We start from the raw sequence: 20,273 nt of genomic DNA, 5'->3' as shown, positions 1-20,273 counted from the left end.
TCATGTATTGGAGGAGTTTTGTGTGCAAGAGCAGGCCCTTTGGAGACAATAACATGATCAACAACATGATTGCATGAAGAGATACAGAAGTGTCTTCGGTCTGAGAGAGCGGGTAAAATAATTTTCGGCAATATACATTCAACCCACCAATGTTAGAGTACCTCTGGGGTTAAAGGGTCAGGATGAGCATGTCTGTTATCAGCAATTTCCAAGTTTTGCTAATTGATAATCGGATTAGACATTTTTTGGTGTGGTATTTCAGATGAGATTGTTAAGGTATCCTGGAGGACAACACCCATTGTTTTGTTGCACAACAGAAGAGATATAATCTTGGCACATCAAGACAGGCTCACCCTTTGGAAGCCAATTAATGAATACCATTGAGTTGGTTAATAGTAACTGTGTTATTTCATCGTTTTGAGACTTAGTAAAAAGCACTATATAGAAAGCTAATTATTAATTAAACAAAGTAACGAAGTTATTAATAAAATAACATTTTCAAACATTACCTTGTTAGGTCTCTGCTAGCGTGGCTGCGCACATGCGCAGCTCGCTCCGCGAGATTTAATGTCTTTGAGGAGTTTCAGTAAAGGGCTTTAATCCCCGCCCCTCTTTTCCATTGGCTGGCGACACCGTATATGCTAAACAATGGCCAGCCATTGGAAAAGAGCTTTCTATGATGCCTCCCTTTGGCTTTTCGGGACGGCCTACTTGGACTCCCTCGCCTGCTTACCTCCCGTCACAAACGTTTTCTTATCTTTATGGGGCCATGTGCTTCAAACACATGGCCCCATAAACACAAGAGATCCTAATGCTTTCATGTCTCCGCGCCGGGCCCCTGCATCACCACCACCGCAGCAGCACCCAGGAGTCTGTGGCTGAGACGCCACCCACCCCCGGCCAGGAGATGAACGGTTATATGTGCATGGAGCCAGCCTCTGCCCCCTCCACCATTGCCGCCTTTCCAGAGAGGAGTTGCTCGATCCGGCACACAGAAAACGTACCTACTCGCTGACCACCCCGGCCCACCAGCGGAGCACCCCGCAGGTCTCATCCGCCTCCTTGGACGAGGCCACCCTGCTGCGTGCCGCCTGTCACGGCCACCGCTCTCGCACCGCCTTGCCGTAGGTGCCCTACCACCCCTACCCAGAGGACTACGGAGATGTTGAGATTGGCTCAACTGGACATCTTGGCGACGATGGCTACATGCCCATGGTGCCCGGGGCAGCTCTCATAACTAAAGACTACATGCCCATGAGCAGCTGCACTGTGTCCACTCCCAAGGAGATCCTGCGGACCCGCAATAACAGCCCTCCACAGCTGAACGGCTACAAGATTGGCGAGAGCGCACCCGAGGACAGTGGCTACATGAGGATGCCGTGTCAACGGCGCAAGCGATTACTTGAACATGTCCCCTGGCAGCCAGGCCTCGGCCACCCCTCCGGACTGCTTCTTCCACCCGCAGGTTAACATTGACAGCGACCACTACGTGCTGATGCACTCCCCGGGTCGCCTCCATCCGGAGGAGCCAGCGCACGCCCAGTCCCCCAAGCCGGCCCAGCACAGAAAGCATCCTCCACCACCGCTGCCGGGCAGTGAGACCCACTCGGTTGGCGTTGGACAGTGTGCGGACCCTACCGAGTATGACCGAGCACCCTACGGGGCCCGAACCCCACAGTCCCGGAGGCGAGTACATCAATATTGACTTTGGAGAGCGTTGTTCGCCAGCTGGGGGCACCTCGCCCTGCTCGGACTATATGAATCTGGAATATAGTGGCCGCGGTCCTCGCTCTGGCCGGGTGTCACTGGAGTCTGAGGCCGCGTTCCCTCAAAGCCCGGGCTCCGGACCTCACTCTTCCATGCGTCGGCAGCAGGAAGACGATGACTACACAGAGATGAGCTTCCCCACACCACCGCAACCCATCTGTCCGAAGCCGGCTGTCACCTTCCCGCCACTTTAGTGGGGAGAATGACTTCTCTCCCTTCAGGAGTACGTGTCATGTAAAAAGCACCGACTGTGTACAGCGACACACAACAGCGTAAGGAGTTCTTTACACAGTGTCGGTGGCTCGGAATGTGTGATGGGAACTGGGTGCCCTGGGCAGTGTTGGTGTCCCCAAATGATCACATGCCAGAACATTGCTCTGGCAGGTTCTGATGTGTTAGCCAAAAGCAGCTGCCTGTATATGAATCGTTGTGGTGGGGTCTAGCTGTTGGCATGCTGCATTTCCTTAACTGAGCATGGTGTCCGAGGAGGCCTTCACCAGCACCCAAATGGTTTACGGTGAGCGGTAGACTTTTAGAGCAATGTTTCCCACCTCATGGTAAGTAGGAAGCGCACCTGTGGGCAAGGTATTGATTTGCCCATGTGCGCACCTTCATGTGCCACACACTGCCCAGTGAGCTGTCTCCAGTGTGCCAGCCATTGGCGTATGCCATGAGCACTGCTTCCGGGCGGGACCTGATTAAGGGGTATTCTGGGAGTCCATGTGCCAGCCCCTGAATTGAACCTTCTCCTTGTGCCTTCCACAGACTGTTGTCAAGGACGTAACCTCTGTCTGACTCCCAAACCCGAGTCAAGGGCATTTCTGTGCTGGGTAGGAGTGTGTGCAGGATTGCACTGCAATACAGCAGTGTGAAGTGCTTGTTATGCTAACGAAGTGAAGGGTGCTTGCATTTTGATTCTAAACTGAGGCGCCTTATGGGGCGTTTGATGTCATGTGACCACCCAGTAGAAGAGCACCAGAAGCAGCGTAGACAAGCCTCATTAATGTTGAGAAGGGTACCTTTGCATGAGGACTTCGTCTGCATCTCGTTTTGCGTTGACCCACTCGTTGGGAGGCACAGCTCATGGGTTAAAAAGTTTGTTGTGTTCAAGCAAATTAGGATCCCTAGCCTATGTAGGTTTTAATTATTGTTTGTATAGCTCTCCATAGTCTCTACGAGCCACCGAAGTGCTTATTCGTATGTTTTACTGATACAAATATAGTGTAAACATCGCTTTAACAGGACTGTGGGATGAAGGGAGCTTTTCCATCCTCACGCCTTTTGCGGGCACATCCTGTGTGAGACAGGCTTTTTGGTACTGATTCAGTGTACTTTTGGGTAATACCTGGCGGCGGAGCATTTGAGTGTGGACTTTTCGTTAATGCCTGAGGCAAATCTTATTTTATGTTATTTAGGAACTTAAGTAAGCGCACATTCACCAACAGGTCTCTTGGCGTTAGTAGGTTTAAGCAGAAAAAAGGAAGAGAGCATAAGGAGGAACAACTAATTATAAGCTAGGGAGAACAGCCAGGTTTTCAAAGCCTTCCTGAACCGCATGTAGTCAGTCTCCAGTCTGATAGGATTTGGCAGTGAGTTCCAAAGCTTCGGACCCAGATAAGAGAACCAGGTCCCACCTATTCGTTTCCGTTTGATTCTAGGCACCTCCAAGAGGTTCAAGTGCATCGATCTCAAATTGCGCTCAGGCCGGTGCTTTCTAATGCATGAAATAATAAAACTAGGACCAGTTTCTTGAGTGGCTTTGAGAAGTATGCAGCCAGTTTTGAACAACACCCGCTGCTCGACTGGAGGCCAATGGAGATCTTTAAGTAGCGGGGTGATGTGACATCTCCTATCCTTAAGATAGATGATTCTAGCTGCCTGGTTTTGAATCATCTGAAGCCGATGTCTCAGATATAGTGGTATGCCAAGATCAAGGGCATTTCCATAATCTAATTTAGAAAGGATAAGGGCAATCACAATTTGAAGGCTGGCCTCTCTACTAAAAAAAGTCTGATCTTGCGCAATTTACGGAGTTGAACAAAGCAAGCAGAAGTTACTGCATTGATTTGGGCGCTCATAAATAGGTCGGAGTCTATATATAATATATATAAATGTCTGATGGGGGCATTTATCACCTGCAGTCACGCAGTGCCTGCGTCAAGCTTTTACTGTACCTGTTAGTACCAGCAGCTACGTTTAGGCGTTTGATATACTACTTTTAGAGATAATGTACAAGAAACCAGCATTGGACGTTATATTTCCTCCGAGTATCACAAATTAGGTAGTGGCAACATGTGTTATTTGCGGCGCACAGTGTGGCATTTTGCTCCACACAAATGTTTGTTTAGTGTCCTATCAGCACTATCCTCTTCTTGTGGCACAGTCACAGATTAGGTTTTCCTGAGCGGGTCATGAACTGCATGCATGCGTGTCTGTGAAATATGCCTGCACAGTGAACATCTGGAACTGTTGAAGCTGGGGTGCGGATGTTGCTTTGTTTACCTGCCGGGCCTGTTCATTTTGACCACACCGTGAGCGTCACTTTGCTTTCGGTTGTAGTTGTCCGAGGCGGTTAGTCAGACAGGAAGCCATTCATTAGTGACTCCCGCTGTACAGGAAACGCTCCAATCACCTTTGCAGGGTTTCCCTAAGAGGATTCCGGAGCCTTAAAATAGCGGAGAAATGTTCCCCCCCTCCCCCTAAAAGTGCTATAGAAAGTGGGTCATGCAGAACGGAAGTGACATCACGTATAATAAGAATGGATAGTGACAGCGTTTGACCCTCAGCTTCCTCCTATTTAATGCTGAAGGGATAGGAGAATGGCAAGAAATGGAAACAATTGATCCAGAGAGATGGTGCAGAATATACCTGTCAAATTGAGAGAGTACAATGCCACTTTATTAGGACAGTTTTCAGTTTAAGTTTGTAAAACAATACATGAACATCAATAACCCCATGCCACTGATACAGCAATTCAACTATTCAACTTGACACCCCCCCCCCTTAAACCTTCCCCAAGCTGTACAAAAGCCCAATAAAACATCCCAGCACTTAAATGCTCTGTTTTCATTCCATTTACCGTCCTTTCACACCTGATTATGCGTCCCTCTACTGCCCTCCTTCTGCCATCGCTCTCCCAGCAAGGCCCCAACCCTCTCGGCCTAGTAGTGAGCCCTCCGCCTGTCTGCCACCTGTTCTAAAGCGACAACTAAAATGCACCCTTCGCCTGAAGAGACCAACAAAGATAACCAAATAACACCATAAGACATGAGTTAACTGTCGCAACCCCAAACGATAGGGGTTGGGAATAAAGGAAACCCGCACTACACTGTCTGCAGGACCACAGTGGGACCGAAAACTGCTCTCTGACGCTGTCATCCTAGCTCTGCTCCTGCCCACAAACCAACCAATCACCTACGACCCTGGGCTTAGTCTGCACCACTTGACCGAACACTCCGGGGGGTGGATTCCTTATACGAAACCACCCCCAGGATCTCACACAGTGAACCAGGCTCCTAGAATCCTGTTTACTTTCTGTTCCTGTCATGGCCTTCATCACCCGTGAGACCAGGAGTGCCAAAGGGGAAACTAGGAGTACCAGCTGATATTCTTGGCTACCTCTCACTGGTGGCAGCAGGCAAAGTGCATTAAAAACCAGCATTGAAAATGCAATAGGTCTCGCCTTTGATTAAGTTAAAGCCATTTACTTTGCTAATGGTATTGTACAGCAAAGCAAATGGCTTTAACTTAATAAAAGGCGAGACCTATTGCATTTTTAATGCTTGTTTTTACTTTTGGCATCATCTCGAAGTTTGTCACCTATTGTCTAACTATAACACAGTGGCTAAAATGAAAGACACTGATTGTGGACATGTGAAGGGTATTGGCCATGCTATAATGCGCCCACAACCTGGGGTAATTGGAATACGCTTTCTCCCCACTTTGCTGAATGATTGCTAATTGCTTTTACTTTTTCTTATGAGTTTTATTTGTTTTTTCCTGCTCCATTATTCTTTATCCTGGCAGGCTTTTCTAGAATCCCTTCAGAACCAGGCAGATGCAAGCGGCAACATAATTGGTCAGTTTGGTGTGGGTTTCTACTCTGCTTTCATGGTTGCCAACAAGGTGGAGGTCTACTCGCAGTCCGCTGAAGTTGAGGACGCTGGTTACAAGTGGTCTTCAGACGGGTGAGTGATGGGTCTATCTGGGGATTCATTAATGCATCATGTGGAAGAGAAACGGTAGAGCAGGGGTGTTCAGCACAGGGCCATAAGAGGTTGGTCTTTTCAGGATAATGACTGACCATATAGAAGAGTGATCAGGATTTGTTGTTTCTAAATCTAAACCTACTATGTATAGATATTCTGAAAATTTGATGTTCGAGGCATATGAGCTGCAGATCACACACTGAGGATAAGATCGCCATCTGGTGTTGGGCTCGGATGATTGCAGGTTGTTGTTGTCTTCGGAAGAAGCCTTTGGTCACGAGGTTGGTGACTCCTCCCCTGGACAACAGTGCGCATGGGCATCCACTCCATCGTCAGATTGTTTTTTTCCGCCATTGGGTTCGGATGAACTTTTTTCCGCTCCAGCAGAAAACTTCTAGCAATCAATTTAACTCCTTAATCTTCATTCCATCGACTTCGAAATAAACTCGGACCGGTTCCGGAAGCGGCTGATGGACAGGACACCCTTCAAAAAATGCCCCCAGTGTGGAGCGAAGTTCCCCCACAGTGACCACCACGAGGTTTGTAACCTCTGCCTGTCGCCGGAACACAACGAGTCCACCTGTCCAGCTTGTGCCGCTTTCCGTTCGAAGAAGACCCTCCGGGACCGAAGAGCTCGACGCCATATTATGGCCAAACCAGCTCCAGAACCGGAGGACATCTTTGCTCAAGATGTTCCCGAAGACGACACCGAAGATCTCGAGATCGTGTCCGAGGCCGACGATTCCGATGACCTCATCACTCCAGGGCAGCGTGTGAGTACCACCCCCCCTGCCCCTGCCCCATCCAAAAAGACAGTGGTCAAGACTCCGCCAGCTGGGCCCAGTCGCGACCGGAAATCCTCTTCAGAAGCCCCGCCCTCGGGCCCGGCTCCGAAGACATCTAAGCCTGTAGGTGGCTCGGGCTCGAGCAAACCTCATGTGATTGTGCCTTTAACACCCTCGGCACCGAAAAAACCACTGTTGGCACCGAAACAGGCTTCGAGACCGAAATCTCCTTCGGCACTGAAACGTTCCTCGGCACCGAAGTCTCCACCGGCGCCGAAACGTTCTTCGACATCGATGCCTAAAAGTCCCTCGGCACCGAAACATACATCGGCACCGAAACATACATCGGCACCGAAAACTCCATCGGCTCCGAAAAATCCATCGGAACTGAAACATCCTTCGGCACCGAAAACATCATCGGCACCGAAAACTACGTCCACACCAAAAACAGCTCATAAAGACCCGAAGCGGGCGTCGCCGCCACCACCTTCGGAGCCAGATGAACTTTTTCGACCAGATCCTACTCAAAAGCGGATCTACATCAATCCTAACACTGGACATGTGACTGCCATCCCATATAAAAAACGGAAGCTGGACACTACACCTCCCCCAGCTCCCATACGGAAAAAGGACTGTGCCACTTCACCACTTCGTCCTTCTTCTCCTGTTTTACCTTCTAACCCGTCCCCCCCTCCTCCTCCTGTTTCTCCTTTACCTTTACCTTTACCACCTCCCTATCATTCACCTCCTCCACAGGATGATAATGATGACTTAGGGGGAGGGGCGGACCCTGATTTATTTAATGATCCTGTTGATCCAACCGACCCGTTTACTTTTCCAGACACAGCTCCGGTAGATGACTGGTCTTATCCAATGCCTGACCCCACTACCTACCCCTCCAAGCCCTCCCCTCCTGATGACCACCTAGGGTTTGGCCAACTAATAAATAGGGCAGCAACGTTCCATGGTGTCACTATGCACACGGACCCCCTTGAGGAGGATTTTCTCCTCGATACCTTTGAGCAGTCACAAAAAACTGTTCATATACTTCCCATGATTAAAGGGGTTATAAAGCATGCCACTGACGTCTTTAAAGACCCTGTTCGAGCGAGGGTTCTCAACCCCCGCATCGAAAAAAAGTACCGACCAGCCCCGCAGGACCCTGCATACATTAAAGCCCAGCTCCCTTTAGACTCCTTGGTCGTATCAAATGCCAGGAAGCGCGTTAACTCGCAGACAACTGGAGAAACGCCCCCCCCAGACAAGGAGTCTAAGCTTTTAGAGGCCTCAGGCAAACGAGTCGCCGCACAGGCGGCGAACCACTGGCGTATTGCCAATACCCAGGCCCTGTTAGCTCGGTATGACAGGGCACATTATGACCAACTTGAGGACCTTATGCAACATCTGCCTGAACCCTTTAAGTCCCAGGCCACTGACCTCATTCAAGAAGGCAAATTAATATCTAATGCCTCCATTAAATGCGCCTTAGATGCGGCAGACACTGCTTCTAGGGCGGTCAATACTAGCGTCTTACTCAGACGACATGCCTGGCTCCCTATTTCCGGTTTTAAACCGGAGGTTCAAACCGCAATTCTGGCTCAACCTTTCAACCAAGAGCAGTTATTTGGCCCTGCAGTGGATACTGCATTAGAAAAAATGAAGAAGGATAATGAAACTGCCAAGTCTATGGGAGCACTGCAGTCTCCTCAAAACCGGGGTTCCTTTCGTCGCTCCTTTTATAGAGGAGGCTCCAAAAACACATCAACTGAGACCACGTCCACCTTTAAAAATTCTGGACAAACATCCCCTAACAGAGGTTATTTTCGGGGAGGTTATAGGGGAAACAATAACAAAGGCCGAGGGCGGGGCAATAACAACAACACCCGCACCTCCCCAGCCACCAAACAGTGACTTGCCACCACTCCCCCCAGACCATTCCACTCCGGTCGGGGGGCGACTCCAACAATTCCTACCTGTCTGGACTTCCATCACCACAGACAGATGGGTAAGACAAATTATCCAGTCTGGCTACTGCCTCGAACTCATACAATCCCCCCCAAACATACCACCCAAACAACGCCCAATGTCCTCACATCATCTCTCTCTCCTCAAACAAGAAGTTCAATCCCTGTTACAAAAACATGCGATAGAACCAGTCCCCCTTCAACATCAGGAAAAAGGGGTATATTCTCTATACTTCCTCATTCCCAAAAAGGACAAAACACTAAGGCCCATACTGGACCTCAGACTACTAAACCAGTATATACATTCGGATCATTTTCATATGACCACTCTCCAACAAGTCCTCCCACTCCTACAACAGGGAGACTTCCTTGCCACATTAGACCTCAAGGACGCATACTTTCACATCCCTATGCATCCCGCTCACAGAAAATATCTACGATTTGTGGTAGATGGGCAACACTATCAATTTACAGTTCTCCCATTCGGAGTAACAACAGCACCCAGAGTGTTCACCAAGTGCTTAGCAGTCGTGGCAGCGCACCTCAGAAGACAACAGATCCATGTCTTCCCCTATCTGGACGATTGGCTCATAAAAGCCAATACATACCAAAAATGCGTTCTCCACACTCATCGCACGATTCAAACTCTCCACGATTTGGGATTCACTATCAACTACCCCAAATCCCACCTACAACCTTCCCACTTACATCAGTATCTAGGAGCAACCATAGATACATCCAAGGCCATTGCTTATCCCAGCACTGCCAGGATAGCCAGTATACAAAATCTCATCTCTCAGTTTCAAACTCATCCATCTCTTCCAGCAAGAGTGTTCATGCAGCTCCTAGGCATGATGGCGTCATGCATCTCCATAGTCCCACACGCACGACTTCAAATGCGTCCCTTACAGGAATGTTTAGCACAACAGTGGAACCAAGCTCACGGACAACTTACCGATCTGGTGTTGGTGGACAGTCGCTCACTTCGCTCACTGAAATGGTGGAACACCATCAACCTGTCCAAAGGGCGACCGTTCTTAGAGCCTCTTCCACAAGTTGTGCTAACTACCGACGCATCTCTCACGGGGTGGGGAGCCCACCTCCTTCACCATACCACTCAGGGCAGATGGACCAGTCAACAAAAACTGCTCCACATCAACCACCTGGAACTCTTAGCAGTGTTCCTAGCACTAAAATCCTTTCAAGTTCACCTAAAGAACAAAACTGTCCTCATACGCACAGACAACATGACAACAATGTATTATATACAGAAACAGGGAGGGACACACTCTCCCCAACTGTCCCAACTGGCACAGCAAATCTGGAGATGGGCAATTCCCCAAAACATCTATCTGTTAGCAGAACACCTCCCAGGGATCCACAATCAAGTGGCCGACCTCCTAAGTCGCCACACACAGCAGATCCACGAATGGGAACTACACCCCAAGGTTCTATTCCCCTTCTTCCAAAAGTGGGGACAACCAGACATAGACCTGTTCGCCACTCCCGAAAACACAAAATGCCCAACCTTCGCCGCCAGATTTCCACACCCACAGTCCAAGGGCAATGCCCTATGGATGAACTGGTCAGGCAGATTTGCGTACGCCTTTCCGCCTCTCCCACTAGTTCCATTTGTGGTACGCAAACTGAAACAACAGTCACTAACACTAATACTAGTGGCTCCCACTTGGGCACGTCAACCGTGGTTCACCACGCTTCTAGAACTATCCTTAGTTCCACATCAAAGACTACGCCTCTCCCCGGATCTATTAACCCAGAACCATGGAGAAATCAGACACCCAGATCCTCAAACACTGAACCTAGCGATCTGGCTCCTGAGGTCTTAGAGTTCGGTTACCTCAATCTCCCTCCAGACTGTATGAATATCATAAAGGAAGCCAGACGCCCTACTACTAGAGCGTGTTATGCCGCTAAATGGAAACGATTTGCCATCTACTGCGCTAATAATGACATACATCCATTGGACGCTTCCATCCAAAACATCATTTGCTATCTACTACACTTGCAAAGATGCAATCTAGCGTATTCCTCTATACGTTTACACCTAGCAGCCTTGGCAGCCTACTTGCAAAATAGGCAACACCTGTCCCTTTTTAAGGTACCAGCCATCAAAGCGTTTATGGAAGGTCTCAAAAGAATCCTTCCCCCAAGATTGCCACCTGCACCAGTGTGGAATCTCAATGTGGTTCTAACAAGACTCATGGGTCCCCCATTTGAACCTATGCACAAATGTGAATTACAATTCCTAACATGGAAGGTAGCTTTCCTTATCGCAATCACTTCCCTACGCAGAGTAAGTGAAATACAAGCCCTTACACTAGAGGAACCTTTCTTACAACTACACCGTAACAAAGTGGTTCTTAGAACAAACCCTAAATTTCTTCCAAAAGTGATTTCCCCTTTCCACCTTAACCAATCAGTAGAGCTACCGGTCTTTTTCCCAAACCCAGACTCCGTAGCTGAAAGGGCCCTACATACCTTAGATGTCAAAAGAGCCTTGCTTTATTACATCGACAGGACAAAACCCTTTCGAAAGACAAAACAACTCTTTGTTGCTTTCGCACCACCACATAAAGGCAACCCAATCTCCAAATCAGGTATAGCCCGGTGGATAGTTAAATGCATCCAAATATGCTACCTCAAGGCTAAACGTACACTTACAGTTCCCCCAAGGGCACACTCCACCCGTAAAATAGGGGCTTCTATGGCCTTCTTAGGTAACATTCCCTTAGAAGACATTTGCAAGGCAGCCACGTGGTCTACCACGCATACCTTCACTAAACACTATTGTGTTGATGTGCAGGCCAAACAACAGGCCTCCGTGGGCCAGGCTGTCCTAAAAACTTTATTTCAAGCTGCTGCAACGGATACAGGCGACCACCGCTAAGGGGAAGCACTGCTGTATAATCTATCCTCAGTGTGTGATCTGCAGCTCATATGCCTCGAACGGAATATGCTACTTACCAGTATGCATCTGTTCTTGGCATGTAGAGCTGCAGAGTCACACACGCCCGCCCGCCTCCCCGGGACCTGTATCTGTTCCAGCATCCGTCTTACTTAGACATTACACATGGACATCCTTTCTTTCATTTCTATACACCATCTTTTCCCATCATGGCGAAAAACAATCTGACGATGGAGTGGATGCCCATGCGCACTGTTGTCCAGGGGAGGAGTCACCAACCTCGTGACCAAAGGCTTCTTCCGAAGACAACAACAACCTGCAATCATCCGAGCCCAACACCAGATGGCGATCTTATCCTCAGTGTGTGACTCTGCAGCTCTACATGCCAAGAACAGATGCATACTGGTAAGTAGCATATTCCTTGTAAGTGGTACTCTGCTCCTTAGATGTAGAGCCTTACGGTGATGGGGTCAGGAGGAACAAAATATGTTGTTCGTATTAAGTCTTTTCGTGCACTTGTATCGGGTCCTTGTAAGTTTGTCATCTTGGAAGAAATCATGAAGATATTCTCTCAGAGGTGCTCTTAAATATTCTTCCTGTTGGCATAGACCTACAACACCACCAGTCTATCCAGAATGTATTATGCTTACCTTCTAAATCTTCTCTTCTATATAAAGAAAGTTTCTAGACATACTGAAACATTAACTTATTCTCTGGTACAGTACTGAACTTTTCAGCTCTCATACTGCCCCAAACTACTTTCCGGCTCTCCCTTCCCTGTAGTCACCATAGCGGTCACATCCAAGAGTCTCTCTGCTGGATTGTTGGAATGATTCAGAGTATTGTCTTTATTGATGTTTAAACAGGTTACCTTTTGAGTTGCGTTTGTTTTTTGTTCTAGTAATGTCTGATTTTTGTGTTTACTTTTTGATTTCTTGTTTTGAGTTTTTGGCGGTGGGCAATGTTTTGGAAGTTCTGTGATGTCAGAAGGAGAACACATTTGAAATGTTTTGTGTAGGAAAGTGCTCCATATTGACATGGTCACCCCCACTTTTTGCCTGGTACTTGATGTGATTTCGACCGAAAGTGCACTGGGCTCCTGCTTACTAGGTCCCCAGTGCCAGAGCTCTTTCCCAAAACTGCACAATTGTCCCACCAATTGGCAAAACCTTTAGCACCCTCTGTAAGTCCCTAGTAAATGGTACCCTGGTACCTAGGGCCTGGGGTACAAAAGAGGGCCCCTAAGGGCTTTGTTGCCAATTGTGCTACCCTAAAAGACCCTTCACCAAGCACATGCAAAACTGCCATTGCAGACTGCGTGTCTTAGTTCTGAAAAAGTGCAAACACGACCTGTCACACATCCGTGTGTGCCATGTCCCCTACCACTGGATGTCATATTTGTAAGTCACCCCTACAGCAGGCCTACCAGCCCTAAGGGAGGGTGCTGAATATTCCATCTGAGGGCATACCTGCACGAGGAGGTTTGCCCATATACTCGTCACTCTTATTTCTACCAGTACAAGTGACCAGGGAAGCCATTTAAAAACATGTGATGGACACTGGTGAAAACGAGTTCCCCAGCTACATGATGGCTTCACTGAAAATAGGGATGTTGGGTATCAAACATCTTGTTTTGGTGAACTCACACTGATGCCAGTGTCGGATTTACCAATACACGCACCCAAAGGGCACCTTAGAGGTGCCCCTGAAAACTTACCAGCCTCTGGTGTCCTTGCTGACTGGCTTATGCCAGCCTGCTACACGAGACGCTGTTCTGACCTCCTAGGGTGAGAGCCTTTTGCTCTCTGGAGACCCAGAACAAAAACCTGTCCAGGAAGAGGGTGTAACACCCCCTGCCGCTGGATGACCTACTGATTTAGACTCCTTGGGCCAGCGAGCTTCAAAGAAGCTGACTCCTCTGGAATGCGAATCTGGCTCCCCTCACAGGAGAGGAAGCGTCCCCCCCCCCCCCCCCCCCCCTCTCCGTCCGTCCAGAGCCCCGTCGGCACCTGGATAGGTGAGAAAATTAGCTAGTCAGGTAGGCGTGCCACCTCCAGGCTAGTACTATGCCCAAGGTGGGCTACTGTGAGAGGGACACCATTTTTTTGAAGTAGTGATCTTTGTGATGGCATACTTAACCATTATAGGGACAGGGTTATGCCCACATCCCACAGGAAGTGGTCATACAGGGGTGTAGTGACCCCAAGGGTCAGTAGCTTATTGGCTACTACCCTACACTCCCCTGATGCCCCATAATTCAGTATTTAGGGGAGCCCCTGGTACCAGAGAAGCAGATCCTGACAACCTAAGAAGAGAGAGGACACCGAAGACCCACAAAAGCAGAGAGGAGAGAAGAAGCAGCTGACCTGGTACCAACCCTGCCAGCCTGTCTGCATCCCTCTTTGAAAACGGCACTAAAGTTGACTGGTCTTGCGACTGTTCAGTCTCGAACCTTGGTAGGACAGTCTGCCTTTGCTAAAGACCCAGGACCTCCGGTGAGCAGCGCAGTTGTTCTCCTGCATTCTGCAGAGACTCCAAAGCAAAGACTCTGAGGCCTCTGAAAATGCCAAAACCCAACACCTAAAGCAACCACTGCACCCTTTTCCCCCGGCGTGAGTTGATGTGGGCAAATGGTGTCAAGAAGGTAGAAAGAAATCCTCAGCACACGTCATCGGTGTATCAACAATTCGTTAAGTGCATGATGTATGCACAAATTATAAACAAGTTATTTCAATTCTTATTTTCTTTCTTTATTCTTTTGGTCTTGCTTCAGACAGCCAACTCGTGTTTTGTCGCTTACAAACGGAAATTATCCTGCGACTTTCTCAAGGCTATGTCCTTTTTGATAAAGACCTTTCTTTTGTAATGATATTTCCAACCCACAAAGGGATTCAGTATCTTGCGCGATGTCAATAAGGCAGTCCATGCATCTGAGGATCCTATTTTGTCCCCAAATCTTGAGCTCGTGAGTCTGACGGTCTCGTTCCAAACGTCGCTCTCTGTGTAGCTAGAGTATGAAATATCACCACAAAAGAAAGGTCTTTATCAAAAAGGACATAGCCTTGAGAAAGTTGCGGGAGGATTTCCCTTTGTAAGCGACGAAACAGTGTTGGCTGTCTGAAGCAAGACTAAGAGAATAAAGAAAGAAAATAAGAATTGAAATAACTTGTGTATAATTTGTGCTTACATCGTGCACTTAAGGAATTGCTGATACACCTATGACGTGTGCTGAGGATTCCTTTGTACATTTTGTTGGCTTTGGCCGCTATTTTGGGAAGGTTGGTGGTTCTCCTCACCTTACAGCACAGTCTTCCAAATAAGTGGTTTTATGTACAAAAACATGTGTTATTCTCCTGAGTGGCGCCAATATACCTAAGCATTATACCCCTGTTCATTAGTAGTTGGTGTCAAGAAGGTCTTCAAGACCTCCAGAGCTCAAGTCCATCGTGGTTTCACCCCCTTGTGGGAACCCCGCCGCCTGTAGCCTCTGCATACAGGCCCCCTCGACCTCAACTGCTTCCTGTACGAAAACCCGACGCCTAAAGTCACCTCTGCATCCGTCACCTCCGGGCTGTGGAGAAGAGGACCCCAGGTGTCCCTACGTCTCCGAGCATTGCAATACTTAAACACCCCAGTTGGTTAAACTTGACGGGCCTTCCAGCCAGAGCCGGCAGCCTCTTTTCACAGTGGCCGATCTCCATAGAAACCTATTTGGCTCCCAATGTCGTTTTGCACCCTGCACCTGGCCGCCCCGTGCCACTGCTGGTGCTGCCTTGGACCTTGCCCATCTCTTGCCTTAACTCCTCGAGATTGTTCCCGTAAGTCACTGTACTGTACCTGTTTGCAGAACTTGTTCGTTCGAGGCATGTGGGCTGCTGAATTCATATCTGTGCATAGATCGCCGCCTAGTGTTGGGTCCGGATGTTTGCACGTTGTTGTCCTGGAAGAGTCTTCGAAGTATCCTTGGATAGGTGACTCCTCCCCTGGACTACAGTGCGCATGGGCATCCTCTCCATCCTTAGATTGTTTTTTTCCGCCATTGGGTTCGGATGTGCTATCTTAGCTCAAGTTAGGAAAATATTTTTTCGAGGCCAAAAGGCCTTTTAGTTCGCGTCGGTACTGTTTATCGATCGGGTTTCGATAGAATTTGTTAGTTTACTAACTTTCAGCACCGACTGCTTTCGCATTTACCTATCCATCGACTACTTCGACGATGGAATCCAGGACGCCATTCAAAAGGTGTCCGGTATGCAATGCGAAGTACCCACACATCGACGTCCATCCGGTGTGCAACAAATGCCTTTCGCCGGACCACGACGAATCAACATGCATGGCCTGTGCCCGGTTCCGCTCGAAGAAGACTCTGCGGAATCGACGAGCGGCGAGACTCGAGGCGCAGCACGCGGCACCGGCCCCGACAGACATCTTCGGCGAGGCCGAGGACGTCGAGGAATTGGAAGTCTTGCCCTCCAGTCCCGTTTCCGAACACGAACCCGGATCGGACGAGGAAGACGAGTCACTCTTCCACAGAGGTGAAGACGACACCGAGGTAGGAGACGACGAGGAGGCCTTCGGGGCCGAAGAAAGTAGCTCCAATGATGAACAAGGCCTACCTGTTCAAACCGTTCAAACACCAGTGCCACAGCCTATGGCTCCGGTCGAGGGATCGCCTTCGGGCCTTACCCGAGACCCATCCCGCAGTTCTTCGGCCCCGCCCTCGGGCCCGGCCTCGGACGTTCAGCGGCAGCCATTACTACATAAACAGGCTGGTTTCCCTATCACAAAACCGAAACCGAAAGCTGCTCAGGTTCCACCGAAACCGAAACTAGCGCTGGTCGGATCGAGGCCTTCGACGCCAGCGCACCGCGTCGGCACCGACCGCACCAAGAGGGACTTCGGTGCCGAACTTCAGGCGGGCGACGTTGGAGTCGAAAAAAGGAAAAAAGCCATCGGCACCGACAAACCTGCTCGGCTACCGGCACCGACGACACCAAGGGCCGTACCGCCTGCTGTGTCTCACATCGCTCCCTCGACGACACCTAAGCCTCAGGCATCGAAGACTTCGACGGTGATCTCTTCACCCCGACTCGATGACCCGCCGGCACCGAAAAAATCTACGGCCGCCTCTACGAGCCTGGCCGGTGCCAAAGCCTCGAAGGCGCCCCAAGTACGACCTGGTGTGACGCAAGGCAGCAAAACCACACCTGTCCTCCAGGACACATCGGGCTCCGGTTCGGTCGGAGCTCCCGCAGCCTCTTCGGTGCCGACCAACATTACCTTCGGCTTGCCTCCGTCAACAATCCCCAAAATGTTCCAACTCAGGACACGGGTCACCCAACCTACGGTCACACCTGCTGAGACGTCTCCAGCACGTATCATCGACGCCGGCACTGGCAGAATGATTCTCCAGGACCGAAGGATAACTTCGGAGCCGCCATTGGACCCTTTCAGGATCCCACTAAAAAGGAAGTTGCCTGCAGAATCGGAACCTCTCCTTTATGAACCCTTCCATTCATCCTACCAGGATCCACACCGGTTCTCCCCCACACGCTCCGATACAGACGCATTGGAGGACTACATGGCTGACCAAGTCCCCTACCATGTAGACACGGACCCTGATGACCAGCAGGACCCTGATCAAACTTGGGGCGACCCTGCAGACCCCAGTGCACCTCTCGATGCACAGGATCCACAACTCTATGGGGCAAAGACATCTCCTACGGAGGATACTGCAGCGTTCAATGCTCTTATCGAACGTGCTGCCAATAACCATGGGGTGCAGCTTCACTCTGATACCATCGAAGATGACTTTCTAATGGACACCTTTGCATCCTCAGAAAGACATGTAAAGACTCTGCCAATGTTGAAGGGGGTCCTCAAACCAGCCAAGGACATTTTCAAAGAACCCACCAGGGCACGAGTGATAAACCCCAGGATTGATAAAAAATACAGATCAGCACCTGGGGATCCTACTTACATCAGAGGACAATTACCACTCGACTCCATCGTCGTAGCGAATGCACGCAAGAGGGCACACTCGCAAACAACAGGTGACGCTCCTCCCCCGGACAAAGAGTCCAAGGTGTTAGAAACCTCTGGCAAGCGAGTTGCCGCCCAAGCTGCCAACATATGGCGCATAGCCAACACTCAGGCGCTCCTTGCTCGCTATGATAGAGCGCACTATGACACACTTGAGCAAATATTCCAACATCTCCCTGACCAGTTCAAGGAAGGCGCAGAAATGCTCATCAGAGAAGGACAGCTACTAACGAACGCTTCCATCAAATGCGCACTAGATGTTGCAGACACGGCTGCCAGAGCCATAAACACAAGCGTCATGTTGCGACGACATGCCTGGCTACGGATCTCAGGATTCAAGCCTGAGGTACAAAACAATATACTGAACCAGCCCGTCAACCCCGACTATTTATTCGGGCCAGAGGTTGACACCACCCTCGAAAAGATAAAAAAGGATACGGACACTGCAAAGTCCATGGGCGCACTACAAACTCAGTCCTTTCGGAGCGGCTCCTTTCGTCGCCCCGGAAACAAGGGAGCAGGTAGAGGACAGGGGTCACAACAAACATATAACAAAGGCAATACACAGACCACCTATGATAAAAACACCCGAGGTGGATATCGTGGCTCCAGCACAAAGGGCAGAGGACGCGGCTACGGCAACACCAGGTCCTCCCCCAAGAACAAGCAGTGACGCCCTCTCCCTTCCTCCCGACCACATAACACCTGTCGGGGGAAGGCTACAAAGGTTCCTGTCCACGTGGAATTCCATCACCACGGACAGGTGGGTCAAAGATATTATAAAATACGGTTACTGTCTGGAGTTAACCTCCACTCCACCCACAATACCACCAAGAAGCCGTCCTATGTCCTCAGAGCATTTAACGCTCTTACAGCAAGAAGTGCAAAGTATGCTTCTAAAAGGCGCTATAGAGGTCGTACCCATCCACGAACAGGGTGCGGGAGTGTACTCCCTCTACTTCTTAATTCCAAAAAAGGACGGGTCGCTCAGACCTATATTGGACCTGAGACCCCTGAACCAGTACATTCTTTCAGAGCACTTTCATATGCTCACTCTACAGCAAGTCCTTCCGCTTCTCAAGCAGGGAGACTTCCTAGCCACACTGGACCTCAAGGATGCGTACTTTCACATACCCATCCACCCCTCACACAAAAAATACCTCAGGTTCACTGTTCAGGGGCAGCACTATCAGTTCAAAGTCCTTCCCTTCGGCGTGACAACAGCGCCCAGGGTTTTCACGAAGTGCCTAGCTACGGTGGCAGCACATCTACGGAGGCAGCATATACACGTCTACCCCTACCTAGACGACTGGCTCGTTCAAGCGAAGTCAGCCAAGCAATGTGCAAGCCACATGTCCCGCACCATTCACCTTCTTCACAGTCTGGGATTCTCACTGAATTATCCAAAGTCCCATCTCCAGCCCGCACACGTACAACAGTACCTAGGTGCGACTATAGACACTCTGGCGGCCACAGCTCAGCCAAATTTAGTGAGGATCGACAGCATACAACTGCTGATCTCCAAATTCAAACCCAATCACTCACTTCCAGCGCGAGTGTTCATGCAGTTGATAGGCATGATGGCCTCCTGCATCTTCATAGTCCCGCACGCGAGATTACATATGCGCCCACTTCAGGAGTGCCTAGCACGTCAGTGGAATCAGGCTCAAGGACAGTTAAAGGACCTAGTGTTGGTGAGCGGTCGGGCATACAACTCTCTGCATTGGTGGAATCCACAAAACCTTTGCAAGGGCCGACCGTTCCAAGAGCCTGTCCCACAAATAGTACTGACAGCGGACGCGTCTCTCCAGGGATGGGGAGCTCATGTACTCCACTACACAGTGCAAGGACTATGGACAACACAACAAAAGAAGTTGCACATCAACCTTCTGGAATTGATGGCAATCTTCCTAGCCATGAAGGCATTCAAAGTACATCTATGCAACAAGGTCGTGTTGATCCGGACGGACAACATGACCGCAATGTACTACATACAGAAACAGGGAGGCACACACTCTCCACAGTTGTCTCATCTGGCTCAGAGCATGTGGAAGTGGGCCATTCAAAGGAACATGTTCCTCATGGCGGAACACCTCCCTGGCAAGGACAACCAGATGGCGGATCTGCTCAGCAGACACAGCCACCAAATGCACGAGTGGGAGTTACACCCATCAGTACTCCAACCGTACTTTCAGCAGTGGGGTCATCCGGAGATAGACCTATTCGCGACAAGCGAAAACGCAAAATGCCCAAGCTTCGCCGCCAGATTCCCACATCCGCAGTCGCAGGGCAATGCGATATGGATGAACTGGTCCGGCAGATTTGCGTACGCTTTTCCCCCAGCGCCATTGATACCGCTAGTGGCCCGCAAACTCCGACAACACTCCCTGACACTCGTCCTAGTTGCTCCCACGTGGGCACGCCAGCCGTGGTACACCACCTTCCTCGAACTTTCCGTGGTGCCGCATCAAAGGCTGCGGATCAAACCCGCGCATTTGACGCAGAACCATGGAGAGGTTCAGCACCCAGATCCGCAACAGCTGAATCTGGCGATCTGGCTCCTGAAGTCCTAGAGTTTGGCTAT

General features: G+C 49.8%; 1 protein-coding gene and 1 pseudogene across 1 annotated transcript in view; both read left to right on the top strand.

Moving 5' to 3' along the window:
• Positions 1-20,273, top strand: part of TRAP1 (TNF receptor associated protein 1) — a 204,799-nt gene that overhangs the window by 90,960 nt on the left and 93,566 nt on the right. The window contains exon 6 of the mRNA XM_085628450.1: positions 5,794-5,954. Within this exon, the coding sequence (XP_085484576.1) occupies positions 5,794-5,954 (161 nt within the window). The remainder of the gene's footprint in view (positions 1-5,793; positions 5,955-20,273) is intronic.
• Positions 812-1,961, top strand: LOC146790098 (insulin receptor substrate 2-like; annotated as a pseudogene).

Source organism: Triturus cristatus, chromosome 10 (assembly GCF_964204655.1).
Source record: "Triturus cristatus chromosome 10, aTriCri1.1, whole genome shotgun sequence".
Lineage (NCBI taxonomy): Eukaryota > Metazoa > Chordata > Amphibia > Caudata > Salamandridae > Triturus > Triturus cristatus.
The sequence above is the reverse complement of the archived record's forward strand: the minus strand, read 5'-3'. Positions and strand labels throughout refer to the sequence as shown.